At 41.0% G+C, this 21,528-nt stretch overlaps 1 protein-coding gene across 1 annotated transcript in view; it reads right to left on the bottom strand.

Annotated features, from left to right (window-relative positions):
* Positions 1–21,528, bottom strand: part of DGKI (diacylglycerol kinase iota) — a 239,832-nt gene that overhangs the window by 94,111 nt on the left and 124,193 nt on the right. Inside the window, exons 16-20 of the mRNA XM_026657521.1 lie at positions 19,855–19,910; positions 18,538–18,600; positions 18,059–18,132; positions 16,896–17,007; positions 12,294–12,493 (exon numbers count right to left, since the gene is read on the bottom strand). Coding sequence (XP_026513306.1) covers positions 12,294–12,493; positions 16,896–17,007; positions 18,059–18,132; positions 18,538–18,600; positions 19,855–19,910 — 505 coding nt within the window. The remainder of the gene's footprint in view (positions 1–12,293; positions 12,494–16,895; positions 17,008–18,058; positions 18,133–18,537; positions 18,601–19,854; positions 19,911–21,528) is intronic.

Here is a 21,528-nt window from a genome sequence, read left to right as displayed (position 1 = left end):
AGATATTAGGAATGGCAGTATACAAAAACCTGTAGGAGAACACTTCAATCTCCCTGGACACACAATAGCAGATTTAAAAGTAGCCATCCTGCAGCAAAAAAACTTCAGGACCAGACTTCAAAGAGAAACTGCTGAGCTTCAGTTCATCTGCAAATTTGACACCATCAGCTCAGGATTAAACAAAGACTGTGAATGGCTAGCCAACTACAAAAGCAGTTTCTCCTCCCTTGGTGTTCACACCTCAACTGCTAGAAGAGGGCCTCATCCCCCCTGATTGAACTAACCTCGTTATCTCTAGCCTGACTCACTCTTGCTTGCATATTTATACCTGCCTCTGGAAATTTCCACTACATGCATCCGATGAAGTGGGTATTCACCCACGAAAGCTCATGCTCCAATACATCTGTTAGTCTATAAGGTGCCACAGGACTCTTTGCTGCTTTTACAGATCCAGACTAACACGGCTACCCCTCTGATACTTGACACTAAAAGTGTGAGTACTCTACTCTACCCATAAGTCCTCAGTAAAAAAATCAAGGCATATTATACCCAATCCAAGTTTCAAAACTCTCTACTGTTAATAATTCAAAGACAATATCCCCCACCAGTATCCTTTTATGATTTTCTGGCCCCAAAAAATCTGCCAAAGATTGATAATTTGAGAGTTGCCTGGAATAGAGAATGGATTACAATTGTATCCAATGTTAAAAAAGCAATTACAGAACCTGAAGCTATGGCTCATTCACCAAAATATATGTTTTCAGATATACTGGTCCCCACACAGACTAATGGTAATAAGCCTCATAAATGCTGACCACTGTTGGAAATGTAACTCCCTTGGTATTCATTAGCTCGTATGTTTTGGGAGTGACCCTGTATCAAGAATTTCTGGTATAAGGTGGGTCAAAGGAACAATTTGAATGCTAAATTGGAGCCCTCCTCCTTAAATTTCATTCTTGGATATATTCTGGAAATCTGGAGATTACCTGGTAACAAGGCAGCATGGTTCCAGTGTGTAGTTTTGGTGATTAAAAAATTAATTCTGCAAAAATGGAAAAGTCAATCCCAACCAAATATTGATGCCTAATTCAGTGATCCGTCTGACCTTGCAGCTAACGAATGACTGGCATGCCGCAGAAAGGGAATGCCTGAAACATTCAAAGCCATTTGGGCTGACTTTTTAGAGGTCTATGATTAACCTAGACTCAGAAGATAGATATGTCACTTCCCTTCCCCTCCTTTTATCCAAACCCTCTTCATTTACTTTGGGTATTATGATGAATCTGGTATTTTCGTATATTTGTTGTATTTGGAAAAATTAATTTAAAATATATAATTAAATCGGTGTGTGTGTGTTTCCTTTTTTCACATTCTTTGCTGCCCCAAATTCAAGACTTATCCTGTCCACAGACACTGCTCCAGAAAACCTGAGGGTTATCTAGGGTGCAGGCTCTATCCCCGAAACTCCACAGAATCCCTCTTGCTGTAGTCTGCTAACTGGAACACACATACTTTCCGCATTACCCAAAAGACGAGGAACATTTGAATCTCAAAGCAATCACAGCCCAAATCAAATTTCCCTAACACCTCTTGGGTTCTTACTTATATTAATCAGACACATTAATTGGCAGTCATAGTGCAGCTGCATGTTTAATCTATTTTTACAGATTTCAAGATACAGTATATCTTTGACTTACAAATTAGCTTGGGTCCCATATGTCTTAGAAACTGCTGTTCTCTTTCTGCCTTATCCTGACAGTTGAGACCAGATGGGATACTCAGGCTAACAGTACCCAGATTTGGAGGTCATTCTCATTGGATGGCCCTTGGCTCTGAAACACACTCCCCTGCTCTTTGGTCCCCAAGTTTATTAACGTTCAGGACATGCAGGAAGGCTTTACCCAGGCCGTTGCCAGGTGCTTGCTTTGAGGGGTGTACCTGGTTTTATTAAATGGGGGAGTTATTTTCTTTGTGTTAATATTTCTTCATAGAGCTGAGTGAATATGTTATAGCAATAATGCATGATGAATGAGGATATTTTCTTGCCTGTCAAATATCAATGAGCTGCTTATAATTTTTTGAAAAGTATTTGTTCTTTTTTTTCAATTATTCACTGAATGCATTGAGCAAATAAGTCTTGGTTTGACGACAGTTTGTGTGCAGTTCATCGCAAGTACTCAATATTCACAAATAGAACTGGGATGGTTAGTTTTCACTGGGCAAACAGACCACACACAACATTGTTGCTGTTCCATGATTATCTGAGCATAAGTTTTAGAATCAAGTTTCCACTGGGAATATTCACAGTTACAGTCTGAAATTCACTATTCTCTAATATATTCTTCAAATTCATTTTTTCCACAGACCTGCTTGTCATTCAAAGTTGTCCAGCAGAACATTCACAAAACATGACGACAAAAGTGGTGCAAACACAAAACCAACTGCATTTCTTATTTCACTGCATATTAACAAAACATCTTTGAAGCCAAGCTGTACAGATAGGATTGACATAGTACATGGTGGTTGTTTTTATTGTAAATGTGCCCAGGTTGACAATAAGGCATATCCTTATTAAGAGAATGAGTAAATAAAGCAATAACCAATTGTCTGTGCCTGCTTTTTTTAAAAATCACCAGTTCTCAACATTTTTATAGAGATGTTAGATTCTTGAGCTACAAGATAGCCAGTGTACCACACTGGAGTTACTGACAGTCAAAATACTGCCAGGAAGGGACTGTTTTATTTTCTAATGCAGCTGCAAACGGAATAGTAACTTTCCCTTTCAGACATAGGTGCTGGAACTAGGGGTGCTACCACAGGCCATTGCTTGAAGTGGTTTCATCATATACATGGTTTACAGTTTGGTTCAATGGTTCTCAGCACCTCCACTATACAAATTGTTCCAGCACCCCTGCAGGAATACGTTTCTGGTTTTTACCAGTTAGAAGAAGAAATGCATATGCCTGGAGGGTGGGGTGGGGTTGGGCTATTTTTGGTTAAAGCTGAAAACCAAAAATCCCAGTTATGAATATTGTAAATTCATGAAAGAGACGCTAGTCACTTCATCTCCAGTATTCCCAGGGATGTTGTGTGACCATCAGAAAAGGAACTTGTGCCTCTTCAAGACAAATGCATTTTCCAAAAGTGCAAGCACAGACGCAGCAGTATAGTTCTAGCTCCTCAATAATTGGTTGGAAGCTGTGCTAGGAACTAATTAGTGAACAATGCCATAGAATAAACAGAAGCATCAGCATCTGCTTAAGCCAAGCAAATGCTCTGGATATGCATTTGAATAGTTAACAATGGCTATGTTTGGGACATGTGCAAGGCCGGCTCCAGGGTTTTTGCCGCCCCAAACAGCAGGGGGAGGAAAAAAAGCCGCAATCGCTTCTTTGGTGGCACTTCGGCGGTAGGTCCTTCCCTCTGAGAGGGACCGAGGGACTCGCCGCCGAATTGCTGCCGAAGAGCCGGATGTGCTGCCCCTTCCCCTTGGCCGTCCCAAGCACCTGCTTGCTGCGCTGGTGCCTGGAGCCGGCCCTGGACATGTGCTTCTGGAGGAACCCCAGAAGGTCTTGTTCATTTCTCCTTGACTGGAGGGAAAATAGCCATGTCTCCTTCCAGCAACTGTCAATGCTTCTCTAAGCATTAGTTGGGGGAGGAAGAAGGCACTTGAGAGATGCTTCCTGCTTCTTCCAGGGCGGGAGCTGAAAAAAAACATGGTGCCTTCAAAGCACCCCTGGCTTCTGACAACCTGCAGGCCAGAATCAAACCCAGCAGCCAAAGAATGCAGCTGTGCTTAGGACTTGACATCCAGCTCATGCAACAAAAAAGAAAGATCAAATAGAAAGAAACAACTCCTATTCTAGGCATTTATCACTGCATTGCTGAATCTGCTCCTTTGGGAGATAGACTGTCTTGATCGCATTGCTGCCCGGAAGGTGGGTACAGTAGGAGAGTGCAACAGACAAAAGTTAAGGGAAGCAGACAGAACACACTTGAAAGGGAGGAAGGAAATGAAAAGAAAAAGCAGAGTACTTACATAGTGAAGGAGTCAGGGGGAGCAGAGACTCTTCTCAGGTCTGCAGAGCGCCCTTTATGGATACTATAGGCAGCAGGAAATGAGCAGCCAAGACAGAGTCAGCACAACAGCATGGATAGACAATGAAGAAGCCAGGCGAGAGAAAGAGAGAGAGAGAGAGACATACAACATTTAAACAGAAACAAAAGGAATGCATCACATAACATTTGAATGAAAACACATGCAAAGCTCCAAGAGTGCACTAGAGAGGCAGCAGCAACAAAAAACAGGCAAACAGAACAAATGACAATGTTCACTGCGAAGTGACGCACAGGTCTTTTTTTGAAGGCTGTGAACAGGCTAATGGCAAACAATGTGCACAGTTACATTAGGAGAGGTTTCTGGGCCAGGGTCCCACAGGCACTGAAAGATCTTAAGCCTGTAGAGTTTGAAAAGCCTGTGATGCACCTTGCAAGTCCAGAAGAGCAAACAGCTATCAGAGCCAAAGCTTGATATGATGGATTTGCCTCCCCAAATCTGCCAATTTTTGTTAACGTTTACAAAAATACTCTTAATCGGAATTCCTCTATCCCAATGGCAAAATGCTGTCCTTATTCTTCCTTAACATATTTTAGAGAACCATGCACGTAATATACAGTAACTCCCAAAGTTGGTTTCTTTAGTTTCTATACTCGAAGGGGTCTCTGTACCTCTCTCAACTGTCCCAATGGAATGCTTCTATATTTAACCTCTGGAACAATTTTTGTTTCATAACAGCAGATCATCCTTCTTTAACCCAAACTGAAAGCCAAATACTCTCTCTGTAGGATTGTGTATGACTCTGATTAGCTACAACTTGCAAAGCAGTATTTTAAACTGGGGTTCCGGGTCAGAGAGTGACCCTGGGAAAACTGATTCTTGGTGTCCCTTCTCATTTCTCTTCAATGGCTTCCACATAAAAAAATATTGTCTGATTTGTAAGCAAAACCTACCTGCCAGCATTGCATGCTTAGCCTGATCTCTGAAAACCAAGCTGTGTTCTGTTTCATAAATCTCCAGCATCCACGAGAGAGATTATGGAATCAGAACTTAACTGGCAAGTCTTTTAATGATGCATGCAGCAGAACAGAATGCAGCTCATTGTTCTGCAGCAAAATTGACTCTGCTCGACTGGCTACAGTAAAGTCTTACTTTTGCCACTAAACTTAACAAACTGACTCAGAAGACGAATGGAAATCAGATATGAGAAGTAAACAAATTTACCATTACCCCGTAATCTGCCTTTTTTCTGTCCACAACTTGCACTGTTCCTGAGTATAAACAATATCAATCAACATTGTACAATTGTTGCACCTAAAAAGTCACTTCTGGATTGAACCTCTTTACTTTATTATATCCCCATTATGTGTAATGGTATATAGAAAGAGGCAGAGACTATGCCTTCTTTTATGTTTGGAAAGCACCTATCAGAAACAAACAATGAAGTGGTAGAAACATTATATGAACGACCACGGTATATTGACCCTGAACATTGTCCTCCAATTGCAATGCAAACATTTTTGTAACTTTTAAACCAATTTTCTTTGACTGTTAGGGTTGCCAGGTGCCTGGATTTTGACCAGAAAGTCCGGTCGAAAAGGGGACCTGGCAGTGTCCAGTCAGATGTACTGACCGGACACCAAAAGTCTGGTTACTGTGGGCTAGGGGTGGGGGGAAGTGCCAGGTCATCAACCTGTGCCAGCCCCTGCTCAGCCGGGGCTACCTCCTACCTGCAGGCAGGCTCCATGTCAGGCCGCAGCACTTCCCGTCCCAGGCCTGGAGCAGAGGGAGCCCAGCTTAGGGGGAGGGAGGTGGAGATGATCCAGTGATGGGGGAGAGGAGCGAGCAGGGGGTTGGGTCCTGGGGGAAGAGGCAGGGCAGGGGTGGGGCCTCAAAGGTCTGGTTTTCAGCTAATAGCAACCATATTGACTGTATTCAGAACTTTTTACATTTTCTTCTTGCAAATTAGTTTAATTGGCAGGATGTTTGCAGAAGCAGAAAATTTTAAGAAAATATTGTACAGTATTTATCGAAAAAGAATTTAAAATTCATAATCAGAAGATGTTCAAACCAGAAACCTGATTCCGGTTAGCAGTGGTATGCTCGTCCAATCAGAGAACAGAAACAAACTGTTCAATCAAAACAGCACAAGTTTCAAATAGGAAATATTCAATAATGAACTGAATATTCATTGATGAACAATGAAGAGACCAAGGAATATTTGCAGAAATTATTCTATGAATAATTTCAGATAATGAATACATTTGAGAAGATCACAATCTGTTCATGGATAACTCAGTAACCGAAGAGGTGAAATTCATTGGATAAATTATTCATTGCCAATTATTTGCCCAGCTCAGGTGGAATGCAACACATGTGAAACTGTCTGGTCCTCTAATAGCTGAAGGCTTGAATAAGGCTATTAGTGCTGCTGCTGTCAGTAGGGAAAGGAAATTCTCCTTCAGCTTAAGTGGCTCAACAGTACTGCTAGATTTGGATCCCTGGCTCGGATTCTATTCAGGAGCAGATTTCTTGTGCATTCTCTTTTATAACCTTTAAGACATTTTACTCTCAAAAACAAACATTAAATGATGCTCACTTCCCCACAACTTGGGATGAGATGAATTGTGAAATGACAGAGAAAGGAGATGGCCCTTAGATACTAGGGTAATAAGCATGGTATAAAAACCTAGATTAGGTAAATGGATGAGAAGCAAAATATTCAAAAGTACCTAAGTGACTTAGGAGCCTGAGTTCCATGGCAAGTCAATGAGACGTAGGGTCCTAAGTCTCTTAGATGTTACCCGAGATGAGCTATGAGATAGATAAGGTAGGTGAGTTCCCATTGTGGAGACTACTCCATCTAAAAAAAAACCTATAGGGAAGCTGCTCTCTGAAGGCCTAATATTTATCACTGCCTCAACATGAAAATATGAAGGAAGGAAAAGTTAGGTTCACCACCTTCCTAATATCCACTGACAACTCACATCCTATGCCAGGAGGTAAATGAATTTACTAATCAGCACAACAAAGGAAAGACAACCCAAACATCCCAAAATCACAACAGCGGAAGAGAAACCAAGGGAGCCCATTTAATAGCAGTAGTCAAGGGAATGTCAGATGCCTACAGTGACCTTCCTTTTCAGTAACAAAGGTCCCCATTGTGTTTCTATTTTCTAAGGTTAAAAAAACGATGACACCAGAATACCCTGACTATTTCTGTTGGATTTTCCCACCTGAGCAACTTGACTTCAAATCCTGCTTAGGGTCACCACTGTAACATTTCTTAATATCAACTAAAAACTCCAGCAGACAGATGCCAAAACCACCACACCTTTCAATACTCAGATTCCAAGGCCAGAAGAGACCATTGTGACCCTCTAGTCTGACCTCCTGTATAACACAGGCCAGAGAACTTCCCTCCAAAATCAGGGCCGCCCAGAGGGGGGGGCAAGTGGGGCAATTTGCCCCAGGCCCCGGACCCTGCAGGAGCCCCCACAAGAATATAGTATTCTATAGTGTTGCAACTTTTTTTTATGGAAGGAGCCCCCCAAATTGCTTTGCCCAAGGGCCCCCTGAATCCTCTGGGCGGCCCTGTCCAAAATTTCCTAGAGCTGATCTTTTAGAAAAACATCCAATCTAGATTTAGAAACTGCCAGTGATGGAGAATCCACAATGAACCTTAGTTAATTGTTCAGTTAGTTAATTGCCCTCACTGTTAAAAAATAATGCCCTATTTCCAGTCTGAATTTGTCTAGCTTCCAACTGAAAGCCACTGGATCATGTTATACCTTTCTCTGCTAGACTGGAGAACCCATTATCAAATATTTGTTCCTCGTGTAGGTACTTATAGGCTGTAATCAAGTCAACCCTTAACCATCTCTTTGTTAAGCTAAATAGACTTTGCCTCTTGAATTTATCACTATACTGTTCGGCTACCTCTGCTTGTCGAAGAAAGATTACTGGTCAAAATAGCATTAGAATAAGAGCAAAGGGAGAAATATATATTACTCCTCCAAACATGCCTCTTCCTAGCCACTTATTAACACATTACTATTTACTAGAGCTGAGCAAAATTTGAAATTTCCATCCCATGGGAAATTCTGACATTTCAACATTTGTTTTAATCCTGAAATGAGACAAAAAGTTGAAATTTAGAAATTTTTCATGATATGCTGAAAAATGTGTATTCGGAAATGTTTAAATTTGTTTCAACATTTCTGATTGAAACAAACCATTGTGACATTCCTGAAAATCAAAATGTTTCCTTTCATTCTGTTGAGTTGACCCCAAAGGCTTCCTTTTGAGTCAGATCAACCTTAAACTGCACTTTCCTGGCATGCTGCTTTATGGGAGTTTGGGGATCCATTGTGTCCTATGAACCGGACTCTCTGCAGGTGAGCAGTGTTTACAGGTTCTGAAAGAAGACACTGCAGGAAGATAGGCAGCTCTTTGAATCTGAGGAGAACAAGAGAGTTGGGATAGGTGAAGGATGGAGGGGGAAATCTCTGTAGCCCTCACTCCTTCCAGCATACACAGCCACAAAAAATGGTTCTGCTCTTTTATAAGATACCGTATATTTTAGTTAAATACACAGAGTTAAGTGCAAAAGAGAAGTCTTTGGGTAACTAATTTGTTACAGCCAGTTTACTATTGCACTTTTCCATTTGATGGCTTAGAAATTCATTCCTCCAGCAGGTTTATCCCTCTATCAAGGATTGACCTCAAAGAGTCTCACAGTTAGATCCTGTCAAAAAATTTCCATCAAAACTGTTTTTGATGGAAAATTGGGTTTTCAACTAAATGAAAATTTACCCAAAAAGTGTCAGAAAAAAAATCCAAAATTCGAAAACTTTTCAGTTTTTTCAAAGAAAAGTCAAAATTTTCCATGGGGGAAAAAAAAACCCACTCTCACCACAGTATTTTAGGGCATGTGTTTTGCCTTGGTCCACAGAAACTGTTTTATTTTGTAACAGGTATACGTTCTTAACAGTTATTTGTATAAGTGGATAAGTGACTTTTGAAAAAGTCATCGGCAGGGCAGATGGTAAATTTACCATTCCCGGCCAGCCCTCAATGCTATAAAAAACAGAACTCCAAAACAACATACAATGGGAAGTCAGAAACACATTAAGAAACTTGAAAAAGAAAAGAAAACTTTCTCACTTGTGCCACTACATCAGACAAAATTCCAAAGGGAGTTTCTGCTATTAACCTCCTCCTCCAATATCATCAAAGTAATTAATAACAGCTTTCAGAATTAGAGTGATGTGAGATTATTTTTTAATCACTGTATGTGCAGAAAGCTCAAGAAAAGCTTCCAGCAATTGCAGATGCAGTGCCAGACCCATTCAGTAACCCCACACATCTATAATTCACAGGGTGCGCTTTCACCAGCCTGAGGACAAAAAATCCACCTATTCTATAAATTGTAAAGATTTTGATGGGATGCCTTTAAACACTGCAGACATCAGGTTAAGAAATTTATATGACAATGTAAAAGGGAAAACTTGGTGTCTGTGGTGGGATTTTGCAGAACAGTGTCATACTGGGCAAACTCCAGTTTAGTCAACTCTAACCTCTTCCTCCTATAATTCATCTTTATTATGCCAAGAAACTCAACAGACATTCCACTTACCCGCCCATTCCACCTTTCTTCCCAACCGCCCAGACACACCGACACACACGCCTTGCAGAGGTTTGAGATTGGGATTAAAGTCCTTGACGAATTGCCAGTAACCACCCAAAAACACAGACTCACAGCTGGATATTTCATTCAAACCAAAAGGTACCCAAACAACAGAAGCTCTGAACCCGATGGAGTTTGGCATAGCATATTCAAACCAATTCTGCCATGAACAATATTCTCCACGGCTCAGTGGACCTTAATTACTGTATAGCGTTACCATGATGGGATGGATCAGTATACCCCATCCACAGTTTAAACTCAGATGCTATAGCTCATGTCTGACCATGCTAATAACTAGACTGAAATACACCAAATGCTTTCTTCCTACTGCTGTGGCCTCCCTCATGGTTGGAAACAATGGCTCAGGATTTAATTTTTCCAGTTTGGACTTTGTAGCATGGTATGGGGTGGTGAAAAGAAATTAGAGGTCATTGCTCAGGGGGTGATAGTCTTCTATTCATCAACTGTTCAAGGTGAAATGTATGCCTAACATATTTTCAAGACAAATAAGGATCTAATGTGGTAAACACAAGTTTAGACTGCTGCTCCAAAACGTTTGTCTCATTAACAGAGCTGAACATGCAAAACTGAATAGGGAGGCATTGGTTGGTATATCAAAGTACTTGATTTTATGAATTGATAAACTTCTGCTTCTAAAGGTTGGCAGCCACTGGATTATATGATTTGCTAAAAGGAATAACACACTCCTGAGTATGTGGCTGTTTGAATGAAACACATTTGTAGGGTGCTGGAGGTATCTGGCTTTAAACCGAGGCTCAGTATATACTGAAGGCCTGCCTTGTCTTTTGCAATTTAAATAATACATCATGAAGATGATGGCGGGAATGCTTATTAGTTCCCATCTCAGCAGCACAGAAAGACTCATTGGTAAATCAAGAATAATGGCATTTTTAATATTTAAAGTCTTTTTTTAAATATTCTTATGCTATTAAAATTATCTCTTAGGGATTTTTTTAAAACTAATGTTTTAATATAAAAAGATATTTTAAAATTTTATCTTCTCTTCTTTGGATGTTTTCTGGCTTCCATTTATTTCAACCTTTCCCTGTTCCTTTTTAGGCTACTCTAATGCTGCTTCCCTCTCATTTTGTAGCTTATCTCCTTACCTGTCCATTCTCACTTTTCTTCCTCTCTTTCCTGGTTCCCTGATCCAGAAACTCTCAATCCTAATCCACCCTCAGATGCAACTCCCTAAAGCTAACACTCTCATTGAAATCTGAGTACTATAGCTTTTCTTTTAGCAGACTGGGAGCTGCCAAATATACTATATCTAGTGTCTCACGCAAAATGCATCCCTCGGTACTTCCTAATAGACCAGGAAAGTCCCCTTTGATTTGCTGATATTCCAGTGGAACACTGACACTTCCAAGAACACTGCAATGTTTTACCACTGCCCAGACACTGCAGCACAGGAAGAATTACTATTTATTTGAGAGCTACTGAACTCTCTCAACTAGGGGTGCATATACACTGCAGCTGGGAGCATACCTCCCAGCGCGGGTAGACAAACTCTTCTTGAGCTAGCATGTGAAAAATGGTAGCCACAGCAGCAGTTTAGGCTAGCCACCCAAGTACATACTCGGGGGTCACGTGCCATTATATTCAGGCAGAAAGCCAGAGCCATCACACATGTCACTGTGGCCATGTAGCTATTTTTTAGCACACCAACTTGAGTAGAGCTCGTACAAGTCTGTCTACCTGTGCTGGGAAGCATGCTCCCAGCTGCAGAGTAGCCAGACCCTAAGGCTCGGTCTACACTACAGACTTTTGTCGGTATAAATACGTTGCTCAGGGGTGTGGAAAATCCACCTCCCTGAGCAACATAGTTATACTGTAGACAGTATAGCGACGGGAGGGCTTCTCCCATGACATAGCTACCACTTCTCAGGGCAGTGGAGTAACTACACTGATGGGAGAAGCTCTCCTGTCGGCATAGGTAGAGTCTGTATGTGTAGACAAGCCCTTAGTGATTTATACCAGCACACTCCAATCAGGATTCCCTACATGGCAACAAATAGCTCTAGTCAGTGAATCCTCAGGCTGGTCCCATTTTCAACTGGGAGCAGCATGCTCCCAACACAAAGACTCAATATAGCCTGAGCACATCTGTATCCTGCAGTGGACAGTGGATATTAGTTGAATGGTCTCAACGGGGGATCAAAAAGACTCAATTTCAGAAAGCACATTATATGGCACTTTAAAGGGTGTGAGGGGCATATCTGCACAGCTTCCACGAGTGTTAGTAAGAGTCACACAGTAGAGTCCACTGAGACCTCCCCGAATAGTTGCCCCTTTGGATAATTGAAAGACATAACATCTTTCTGAAAGCAAGACAAAGGGAACCCTGTTAGTTAAAGCACACACAAAATCTGGTAAATATATACAATGTGGAGGAGAGGAACATTCTGGGGTTTCTGGACCTCTTTCTCCAAATACTCTGATGGTTCAGTCCATGAAAACTCCCTGTTTGAATGCTCTGCCCAGTAACAGCCTCCTTGTATTAGGACATGAACAAGTCCAACTCACTCATTGAGTAAAGGCATGGATGTCCTCCTCTTGCTCTTCTGCACCATATTGGCCTGGTTCCTTAGGGAGATCCGAATGAGAGACGGAGCCAGTCGACATGGCTCCCCATCCACTTGCATGGGGATAGACTTGTATGTTAACAGAGTCACTTCCCGGCACTGATGCAACCTTTCTCCATGACCTCCCACCTGAAGAGCAGCCTGCAGAACAAGAACAAAGAGGAGGAAAGCCATAATGTTACTATCCTATACCAGCCACTTGAGTTAGCTAACAACTCCCTAATCCTGTTTTACCCAGCACTCTATACCCTCTGCTACAAACTATTCCGTTTGCACATGAGACCCACCCTGTTGCAGTAAGTGGTTTGTTCTGTCACAGGGAGATTTACATGCTTGCCATAATACAGCCCAAAAGCAGCAGCTGGTCACTAATTTGGAGGATGCAATGCAAAGAACCCACTATTCCAAATTCATCACCACTAGGAAGTTGCATTTCAGGCCAACCCCACATTTCCCCCCACCTAAATTTGCAGAATGGTTTTCCAGTAAGAGACATGGGTGTACATGATGCATTAAGGCAATGTTCCAATCAAAGCTTTTCAATAAGTCATTGCAATGAGGCATGACCAATGTAATTCCATTCACAGAAAAGACATAAAATGGGACTTAGAATGCTAGAATAAAGTCCTGGAGAGAAGGATCAGTGGGCAGAGGTCAGGTGAAGCAGTCAAACATACATGACAAATTCATGTATCACATGGGTATGAAATTTATCATGTGGAGGTCGCCTCATCATATGTGGTGTACATCTATATTTAGAGATCTAGATAAACACTTATATGCTTGCACACATCCAAGATGCATTTCTGTATATTTCTACATCTTGTTTTCAATTATGATTGCTTGTGTTGCAGAGTGCCTACAGTCTACGACTCAAGGATCAGATTCCATCTGTGCGATCTAAATGCTTTTTCAAGCAACAGTATTAATAGGGGTTTTCTTTCTTACCAAGGCAATACTGTCCTTGATGTGAATTAGATTAATCTGAAATCATTATTATGACAGTTTATATAGCAATTCAGCATCAGGAGAAGACAAGCTGAAAAGAGCAAGGAGAAAAACCTTGTTCGATAACTGCAGCTGGAAAGCAACTAAATGCTATGTTCAAAAATCGTCTTGAAGAAACGAAACAAGAGAGCTGTACCATGTGCCCTCTGAGACGCCCGCCCACTGCCCCAACATTCTGTCTATAAGTTGACTGACACAAGTCAACAGAAACAGGGCTGCATAGTTTTCATCAAACAACAACTTCTTGACCAACAGCATTCTGTTAACTTAAAGAAAAAAATTAGCCAGCTTTCCAAGCCGATCTCCTCTCTCCTACCTTAGTACATGCAACCTCTTTAAAACCCAAACCAGGAGTAAAGAAGCAGTGGAAGAGGCAAAGGGGATAAAAACATATCAGAGACAAAAAGGTAGACAGAGGTTGTTAATGACTCTTGCAGGGCCCTTGAGATTTAGGCAGGCATCTTGGGGCAGAAACACTGTATTTTAATAAAAAAATGTGAATATTGTCTATCAGATTTTAAAAAATCTATATTAATACAACATTAGCATCAAGAGTTACAGGAACTGAAGTCACTGTTTTGTTTCCCACAGGAATCTTAACTGTCCTATTATGAATATAACACCTGGGCTATTGGTTACATGATGATGATCATCATCATCATATTACTTAACATTTATACAGGGCTTTTCATCCAAAGATCTCAAAGTGTGTCACAAATGTAGGCAAGCATATGATAAAGCATAGTGTGATGCACAAAATGTCTGCTACGATACAGAAAAGGTCTATTGTTATAGTGACTCTTCAAATCACAAACAAATATAAAACCTTAACTCTGACCTCAGTTTCTTTTAGGTAGAAATAGCTCACTAAGGGACCTGATTCTGAATTGTGGCCTAAATGAGTTCATGCAGCTCAGGAGAGGGATGGCAAAGGTAGCTGTGCATCAACCTCTGTGGCCCTCTGGAGGCAACCCCAAGGGCTACTGTAACTCACTGTTGCCTGCACTGATTCCCTATAGGATGTTACATTGTAAATACAGTTCAGTGTATTCCAGCTACACCTTCTGATTCCTCCAATACATCCTGCCCCTTCCCTCAGTTATAACGTGACATACATCTACACCAAGCACTGTAATAGTGTGGGTAATGAAAGGTTATTCCACCAGACCTACACTACTAGGGAATTCCTCTGATGCTAGGGGTACTCCCAATCAGTTGCCACTGGCTTTGTGGCACCCGTATGATAGCTCCACCAGTAAACAAAGGCTATAGCAGAAACCCCAATCAGGGGCATAGACATTTAAAGTAGGTCTAGCAGTAAGGCATCTTAGTTTTGCTTATGATGGAGATCAAGTTTATTTCAGTGTGAGGAATTAGATGTCTGCATTGCGGATGGCTGTATGCTGAAACTGAAAAGCACCTTGGCATGGAACTGAAGAGCCTGTGAATGTATTTGGGAGCTATGGCGAAAAGGTACAAAGACTGAGGTTGGTCTGGAGGGTAACACCACTGTAACTAGTGATCTTGTGTTTTTAAGGTTTGTACTCGGGAAATGCACTTAGAGTTAACTTTTTTGTGGGAGAACAAAAGAAAAACAATTATAGTGGCACTTACCTGATGCTTTAAAAGCACTTTACAAACATTATTCAATCCTCACGACACCTTTGTTGGGCAGGTAAGAATTATCACTCCCATTTTAGGTTAAGTGATTTGCCCAAGACTACACAGCAAATCAGTGTCAGAAGGGAAGCAGAACTCATATTTCTAGATCGCTGCTCTGTGTTCTGACCAGTAGACAACACCCCTTTCAAAAAGTTTTATTCCTTTTCCACTAAATCACACAATGTTCTATTATTTCTCAAGTACCATGTTATCTTGCTCAGGGTTTTAAATGGCATAATTGTAATGCATAATTGAAAGGTGATGACACAGGATTAAGGTTGCTATGGAAATGCTCACTCTGAATTCCATGGCTGGTGCATATAAAAATGCAATGCTTATTTATGCATCAGCATCATTTTGTGTATTAATGTACTCCACATATATAGATCTTCTTATGTAAATATTCATTATAACGCAGCACAAAATAAATCAGCCTCACTGGCTTTAGGCAAGACTTCTGAAGGCACTATAGACCTTGAGACCAAAGAACAAGTCAACAGAATTTGAGCTAACATATGCAGACTGTACATTTTTTTTTAATCATTTATAATATGTGAGCACCAGCTAGAAAACACAAATACTTAAAATAAACAGTTGCACTACTCAATCAAGAGTGTTTCTCTTATGGTCTCTGGTCTTCTTAAAATTTCTCTCTCCCCCTCATTCTGATAAAACAGGGAAAACAGGAATTTTCTGAGAATATTTAATGCAGTAATTGAAATTCTTTTAAACTATTCAGATTTTTAGGTGTGACTTTAGGTGGAGAATTTTTGCAATACCAGTGATGGTCAATTCTAGATGGTCAGTTCTAGAGTACAGCAGAAAGGAATGCTCAATTTCAAGATGGAGATGTGGCCTTTAAAGACCAGAAGTCCCAGCATGCAGTGCTCCATATTGCAAGTAAGCTGCAGGACACACCTACATACTGAAGACGAGGCGGGCTACAATATGTGTCTATTTTATGCAAATTAGATATGTCCATTGAGCACCTAGTGATTTGACAATGTGGTACTTCTCAACCTTGCAAAGTTGGGACAACCTTTAATTATGTGATTAGTACAGATGGTTTTAAAAGAGTAAGTACATTTCATAAAAAGTTTTAGGGGGAAAAAAAACCTAAAGATGTTTCTTTTTCTTTTCTTTTTTTCTTTTTTTTAAGCAAAATTATCCCACTACCCCACCCCCCAACACACATGATTTCTTACTTTTTCTTTTCTTTTCTCACAGTGAAAAAGTGAAAGTAGGATTTTTTTTTTGTCAAAATATTTTGTTGGTTCACAAATTTCATCTTTTTTTTAAAGTGTAATTTCTCTACACACACAAAAAAAAATTGTTGCTGGAACCCTATTTTCCAACAAAGAATTTCTGACCAGCTCTAATGTATATGGAAAATATATAAAAACCACAGTTGTGGTGGGGCTGGTAACAAACAGCAGTTATTGTGCGACCATAGAAGTTTCCCATAGTACAAACACACATACACTTGCACACACATCCCTTCTATAATACTTTAATCTTCTTTGAATTTTGATTTGGGAGCATTTTGAAGCACCATTAGATATGTTCAAAGCAACCAGTTTTTCAGGGAGTACATTTTTATAATGAAATAATACTTCTCTTCCTTTGAAAACCATTATTTGTTCATAATTTTTTTAAAAATTGAGGCAAAAACAAATTTTTTCCACCTTATTGAACCCAGGAAAGCATAGAAGAGAATCTTTTTTGTATGAAACATTGTGCATCCTAGTGTTGAGCCATGGACATGAGGTGTCTCATACAAAATTGCACACAGAATAGTCCCAGTGCCCTAAGCAGTGTGAAATCTACTGCATGCAAAAAAAAAAAAAATACTCAGCTCTGCAAAAATTCTCACCAGAGAGGCCATAGTGAACCCAATGACCTCAATGTAACCATCATCATGGCGCTGAGGTTCAAAGTCTCTGTGGTCGCTGGGGGTACCCCAGGGCATTGTGCCAGCACAATACCTGCAGAAAGAGGTTTAGAAAATGAGAGCTTTAGGGAGCATATTAAGAATTTGCCCCACTGGGTCTTACAACAATTAAAAGAAAAGAAAGCATAAGTACTGGCCAGTTCTTTATCTTCTGGGTGAATAGCCATACATCTATTCCAAAAGGACTTAAAATCCATTCTGGGGCCTCCCAGTGACCATACATATAATTACATGAAAGATCAGAAGGGGAACCTGCCCTCCAACTTTCAGGCTGGTGGGGCAGGCAATTAGTTTGTCTATCCCAATTTCTGGTAGGTTGCTGAGTGGAGATGGGAGGCAGCAGAGAGGGGACAGTGCCTTTTTGCAGTAGTGCTCAGGACTCTTCTCTCCCGCCTCCCCCCAATCCTTCTTCAGATCAGCTGTTCAGCTGGATTTTCACCTGCAGCCTCCTGCCAACAAAGGCTGCTTTGTGCCCCTACTAAGAAGGCAGGAGGCTGAAACCGAGCTTGCTTTCTGCAGACCCTAGTTTCCTCCCTCCCTCCTGGCTCAGAAGGTCTGGGAGCAGAGGGGATGCAAAAGCTGGGATATATTGGAGGAGGAGCTCCAGACAGTGGTCTCCTACCTAATGGCTGCTGCTGCTTCTCTCTCCTGCCTACCCTTAGGGATATATGGGAGACCTTGTGGAGCAGGGGGTGGGGAGAACTTTGGAGAGGAGACACCACAAAGAACCTTGCAGAGAGCGCAACACAGGAGGGAGAGGAAGTGAATACTTTGGAAAGGGAATCTTTGGAGAGGGGACAGGGAAGATGGGGGAATATTGGGCTTTTAAAAACACACCCCACTGTTTGTGACACCCTCTGAGATGTTAGGAAACAGTGTTTCTTCCAGATCCATTTGGAGCTCTTCTATTTGGAAGGTACTGATCTGATTTTTTCCCTCCTGCTTTGTGTTTCTAATGAAGCAGAAGACAACTCTGTTCTATCTGTTGACTTCCTTGTTCAAGTATTAGGTGCACAACTCTGGAAATTGTGTTTGTTAATTAATTGTTCCTATGAAGCCAGCAGTTTGTTGTTACTGGAGCTTACCTGGGTATATTTAAAAACACTATACATTGGAACTTCAGCTCCTGAATCTTTGGGGTCAGGTCTGTTCCATCACACTGCAAAAACCAAAGCAACAGAACAAAGAGGGGTTTGTAAATGGGGTCTCAGACAGGATAATAATTGCTGTTACCCCATTTTGTAACAACCTGCCCAAGAACATGGATTGCATTTTAGAAACACCCATCTCTCTATAACTTAGTTGCTGGGCACCATTCACTCTCTGTGAGATAGGTAAGGATGTGTTACTCAGTGGGAAATTGTCATGTATGTAAATTCCCAAAGGCTTTCTACAAAATGTGTTTCAAATGTCACGGTCAAAACTGAAAGTAACAATCAATGGTCTGGTGTGATTAGGTCTGTTTTCTCAGCATTCCCTCTCTCTCTCTCTCCCCTTCTCTCTCTCTCCCCCTCACACTCACACTCACACTGCACAAAATGATGCCATGCTTTCCTATACTTACCACAACTTTAACATGTTTGGATAAATCTCTGGAACTTCTCTGCAGGAAGTCTGAAAAGGCTGCCTACCAGACATAGGAAAAGGGAGGGAATTCAAATCAGAATTTTTTTATTTGAATGATCTACAGATTCTTCCTTTCACTTTCCTTCCTTTGCATCCCTCCCCAGATTCTGCCACCACATACCATCCTAAGCTAAACTCTTTTCTTTCCTGCTCCCATTGTCAGAGTTTTAGGCCAAGTTTCTTCTGTTAGCATCCAGTCAACAGTGCATGTTTCAAATTCTCAAGAGTCCCTTGAATCAGAGCCAGGGGGCGAGGACACAGAAGGGAAGATTGGTACACTTGTTTTGCTGCATTCAGGTGCTACACTAAGAAAAGGCACTCCACTTTGGAAGATTTACCATGGAATACCATTGTGCACCCAAATCATCATGCAGATTCTTGCTCTGGTTTGTTTGTTTGTTTGTTTGTTTTTAAAGCATAAGGCTTCTGGGTGTGATGACAGTGATAGAATCTGACAGCGGAAAGACATGTATGATGGCAAGTATTATCCAGTCAATGACCTCCTTTCCTAATTACACCTTAGAATAAAGCTGAAGACCCGTCCACATCCCTCCTGGATAAGAAATTGCCATCTGATTTGCATATTCATGTATGAAAATGAGATGCTCCAAATAGCAGCTCTCTGACCTCCTCCTCTCTTTAGCTCCAAGTCCAGGAATGCTCATCAGGGGCTGAAAGATATGGTCAACGATTTTTCCTATGCGCTAGCAATTTCCCCAGTAAATTCAGTATCCAAGTGCTGCCCACAGATGGGAATAAATGTGAACACAACAGTGAAGCGCTTGCCAATCTGCAGCAGCGGGTACAGGATATTGTCAGTCCTTCCTCCAAATGCTGTAGCACTCTTCTGAACTACTAACTATTATGGGGAAATAATACTTCAACCCCTTCCAAACAGACATGGGGAGGCATTGCCAGAAGTAATAATAATAATAATATATGGAGATATACCTATCTCCTAGAACTGGAAGGGACCCCGAAAGGTCATCGAGTCCAGCCCCCTGCCTTCACTAGCAGGACCAAGTACTGATTTTGCCCCAGATCCCTAAGTGGCCCCCTCGAGGATTGAACTCACAACCCTGGGTTTAGCAGGCCAATGCTCAAACCACTGGAAGCAAACTATGTACTTTTAAAGGTGACAGGCAAAAGAAATGGCCATAAGTCTCAGGAGTGAAAGGGAGAGGAAGGGGAATAAATAATAAAAAATTTAAATAAATAAACCAAGGCTATTCTGTAAAATCTATTCGCAACTCACCCCAGCATAAAACATTTTATTTCGAAAGCGACTGTTGAATTTCTCTGGATTTGCTTCTGTAAAAGAAGAACAAGGAAGAAAACAAAGTCGTCATAAGGGAGAAAGTTTGCAAAGCACCCTTGCTGTTCCAAGAAGTTTCATTCCAAGCTTTCCTGGAGGCAGGAAGACAGATTTCCAGCCTTGGCAAGCTGCTAGCTTTCAACCCATGACGGCGAAAGGGCAAGGGAAGTCTTTATTTTCAGCACGATCTACATTAGCAACCCTAATAGAGCAATTCCATGCGTACTGTACATGCACCACCCATTGGTAATTAAAAGGTGAAAAATGTCAAATGAATTTTTACTTTGCAAGAATCTATCCTCTATGCTATTCTTTGCTAGTGGATTTCTATTTAGTGCAACCCCTTCTTGGTGTAAGGTAGAGTGGATGAGGATAAGGGCAGACAGCCCCCAAAGCATGATTCTCATGAGGGAAATTTACCACACCACCACCTTAGAGAGTCATATTGTCTGTCTCACGATCCCACCGTAAACTTCCAACAGCACAATAACAACTTTTCAGTGACACAAGTACACACTGTACACTGAGTAGATCTCCGTTTGGATCATTTCAAATCTCATGAAACATTTGAAACAAAACTGAATGGTTCATAGATTTTCAGGCCAGACGGGATCATTATGATCATCTAGTCTGATATCGTGCATAACACAGGCCATAGAATTCAACGTAGTGATTTCTGTACCTCGCCCAACAACTTGTAGTTAAAGTAGAGCCTAATTAGAAAGAGATCCAATTTTGATTTAAAGATTCTAAGTGATGGAGAATTTATCACATCCTTGGTAATCCGTTTCCAATGATTAATTACTCACGGTAAAAACTTTTTTGTCTTTTTTTTCCAGTTTGAGTTTTCCTAACCAGCCATTGGATCTTTTATGCTTTTGTCTGATAGACTAAAGAGCCCTCTACTATCAGATATCTTCTCTCTGAATAGCTACTTATAAGAGTGTGATTAAATCACTTCCTAGCCTTCTCTGCGATAAGATAAATAGAGCTTTTAAACTTCCATTGCAAGGCATATTTTCCAGCCCATAAACCATTCTTATAGTTCTCCAATTCCCCTCCAATTTTTTCAGCATCCTTTCTAAAATGTGCACACCAGAACTTGTAATAGGATTCCAGCAGTGGTCTCACCAATTCCATATACATTAGGGGAGATGATATTACCTCTCATGCATGATGATTCCCTGTCATGATAGCCCTTTTGACCACATCATCACACTGGGACCTCATATTCAGTTGGTCACCTATAAAGACCTCTTAAGTCCTTTTATGAATCACTGCTTTCCAGAATACAGACTTCCATATTGTAGTGTGACCTACATTTTCTATCCGTTGATGTATGACCTGCACTTGCCTGTATTAAAAACACGTATTGTTTGATTGCACTCAGCCTGCCAAATGATCCTGTTTGCTTTGTTGTGGGTAAACGTCAAATGCAGGACTCTACCATATCAATACATTCCGGGCCACATGTTCACAAATCGCTTGTTTTGTTGCACCTGCAAATCGCATCTCTATTTACATGCACAAGTGGTGGTTCTGCCTACAAAGGAACAGGAGTACTTGTGGCACCTTAGAGACTAACAAATTTATTAGAGCATAAGCTTTCGTGGG

This window comes from Terrapene carolina, unplaced genomic scaffold (genome assembly GCF_002925995.2).
Source record: "Terrapene carolina triunguis isolate 2854851 unplaced genomic scaffold, T_m_triunguis-2.0 Scaffold247, whole genome shotgun sequence".
Lineage (NCBI taxonomy): Eukaryota > Metazoa > Chordata > Testudines > Emydidae > Terrapene > Terrapene triunguis.
This window is presented reverse-complemented; position numbering and strand designations above follow the sequence as displayed.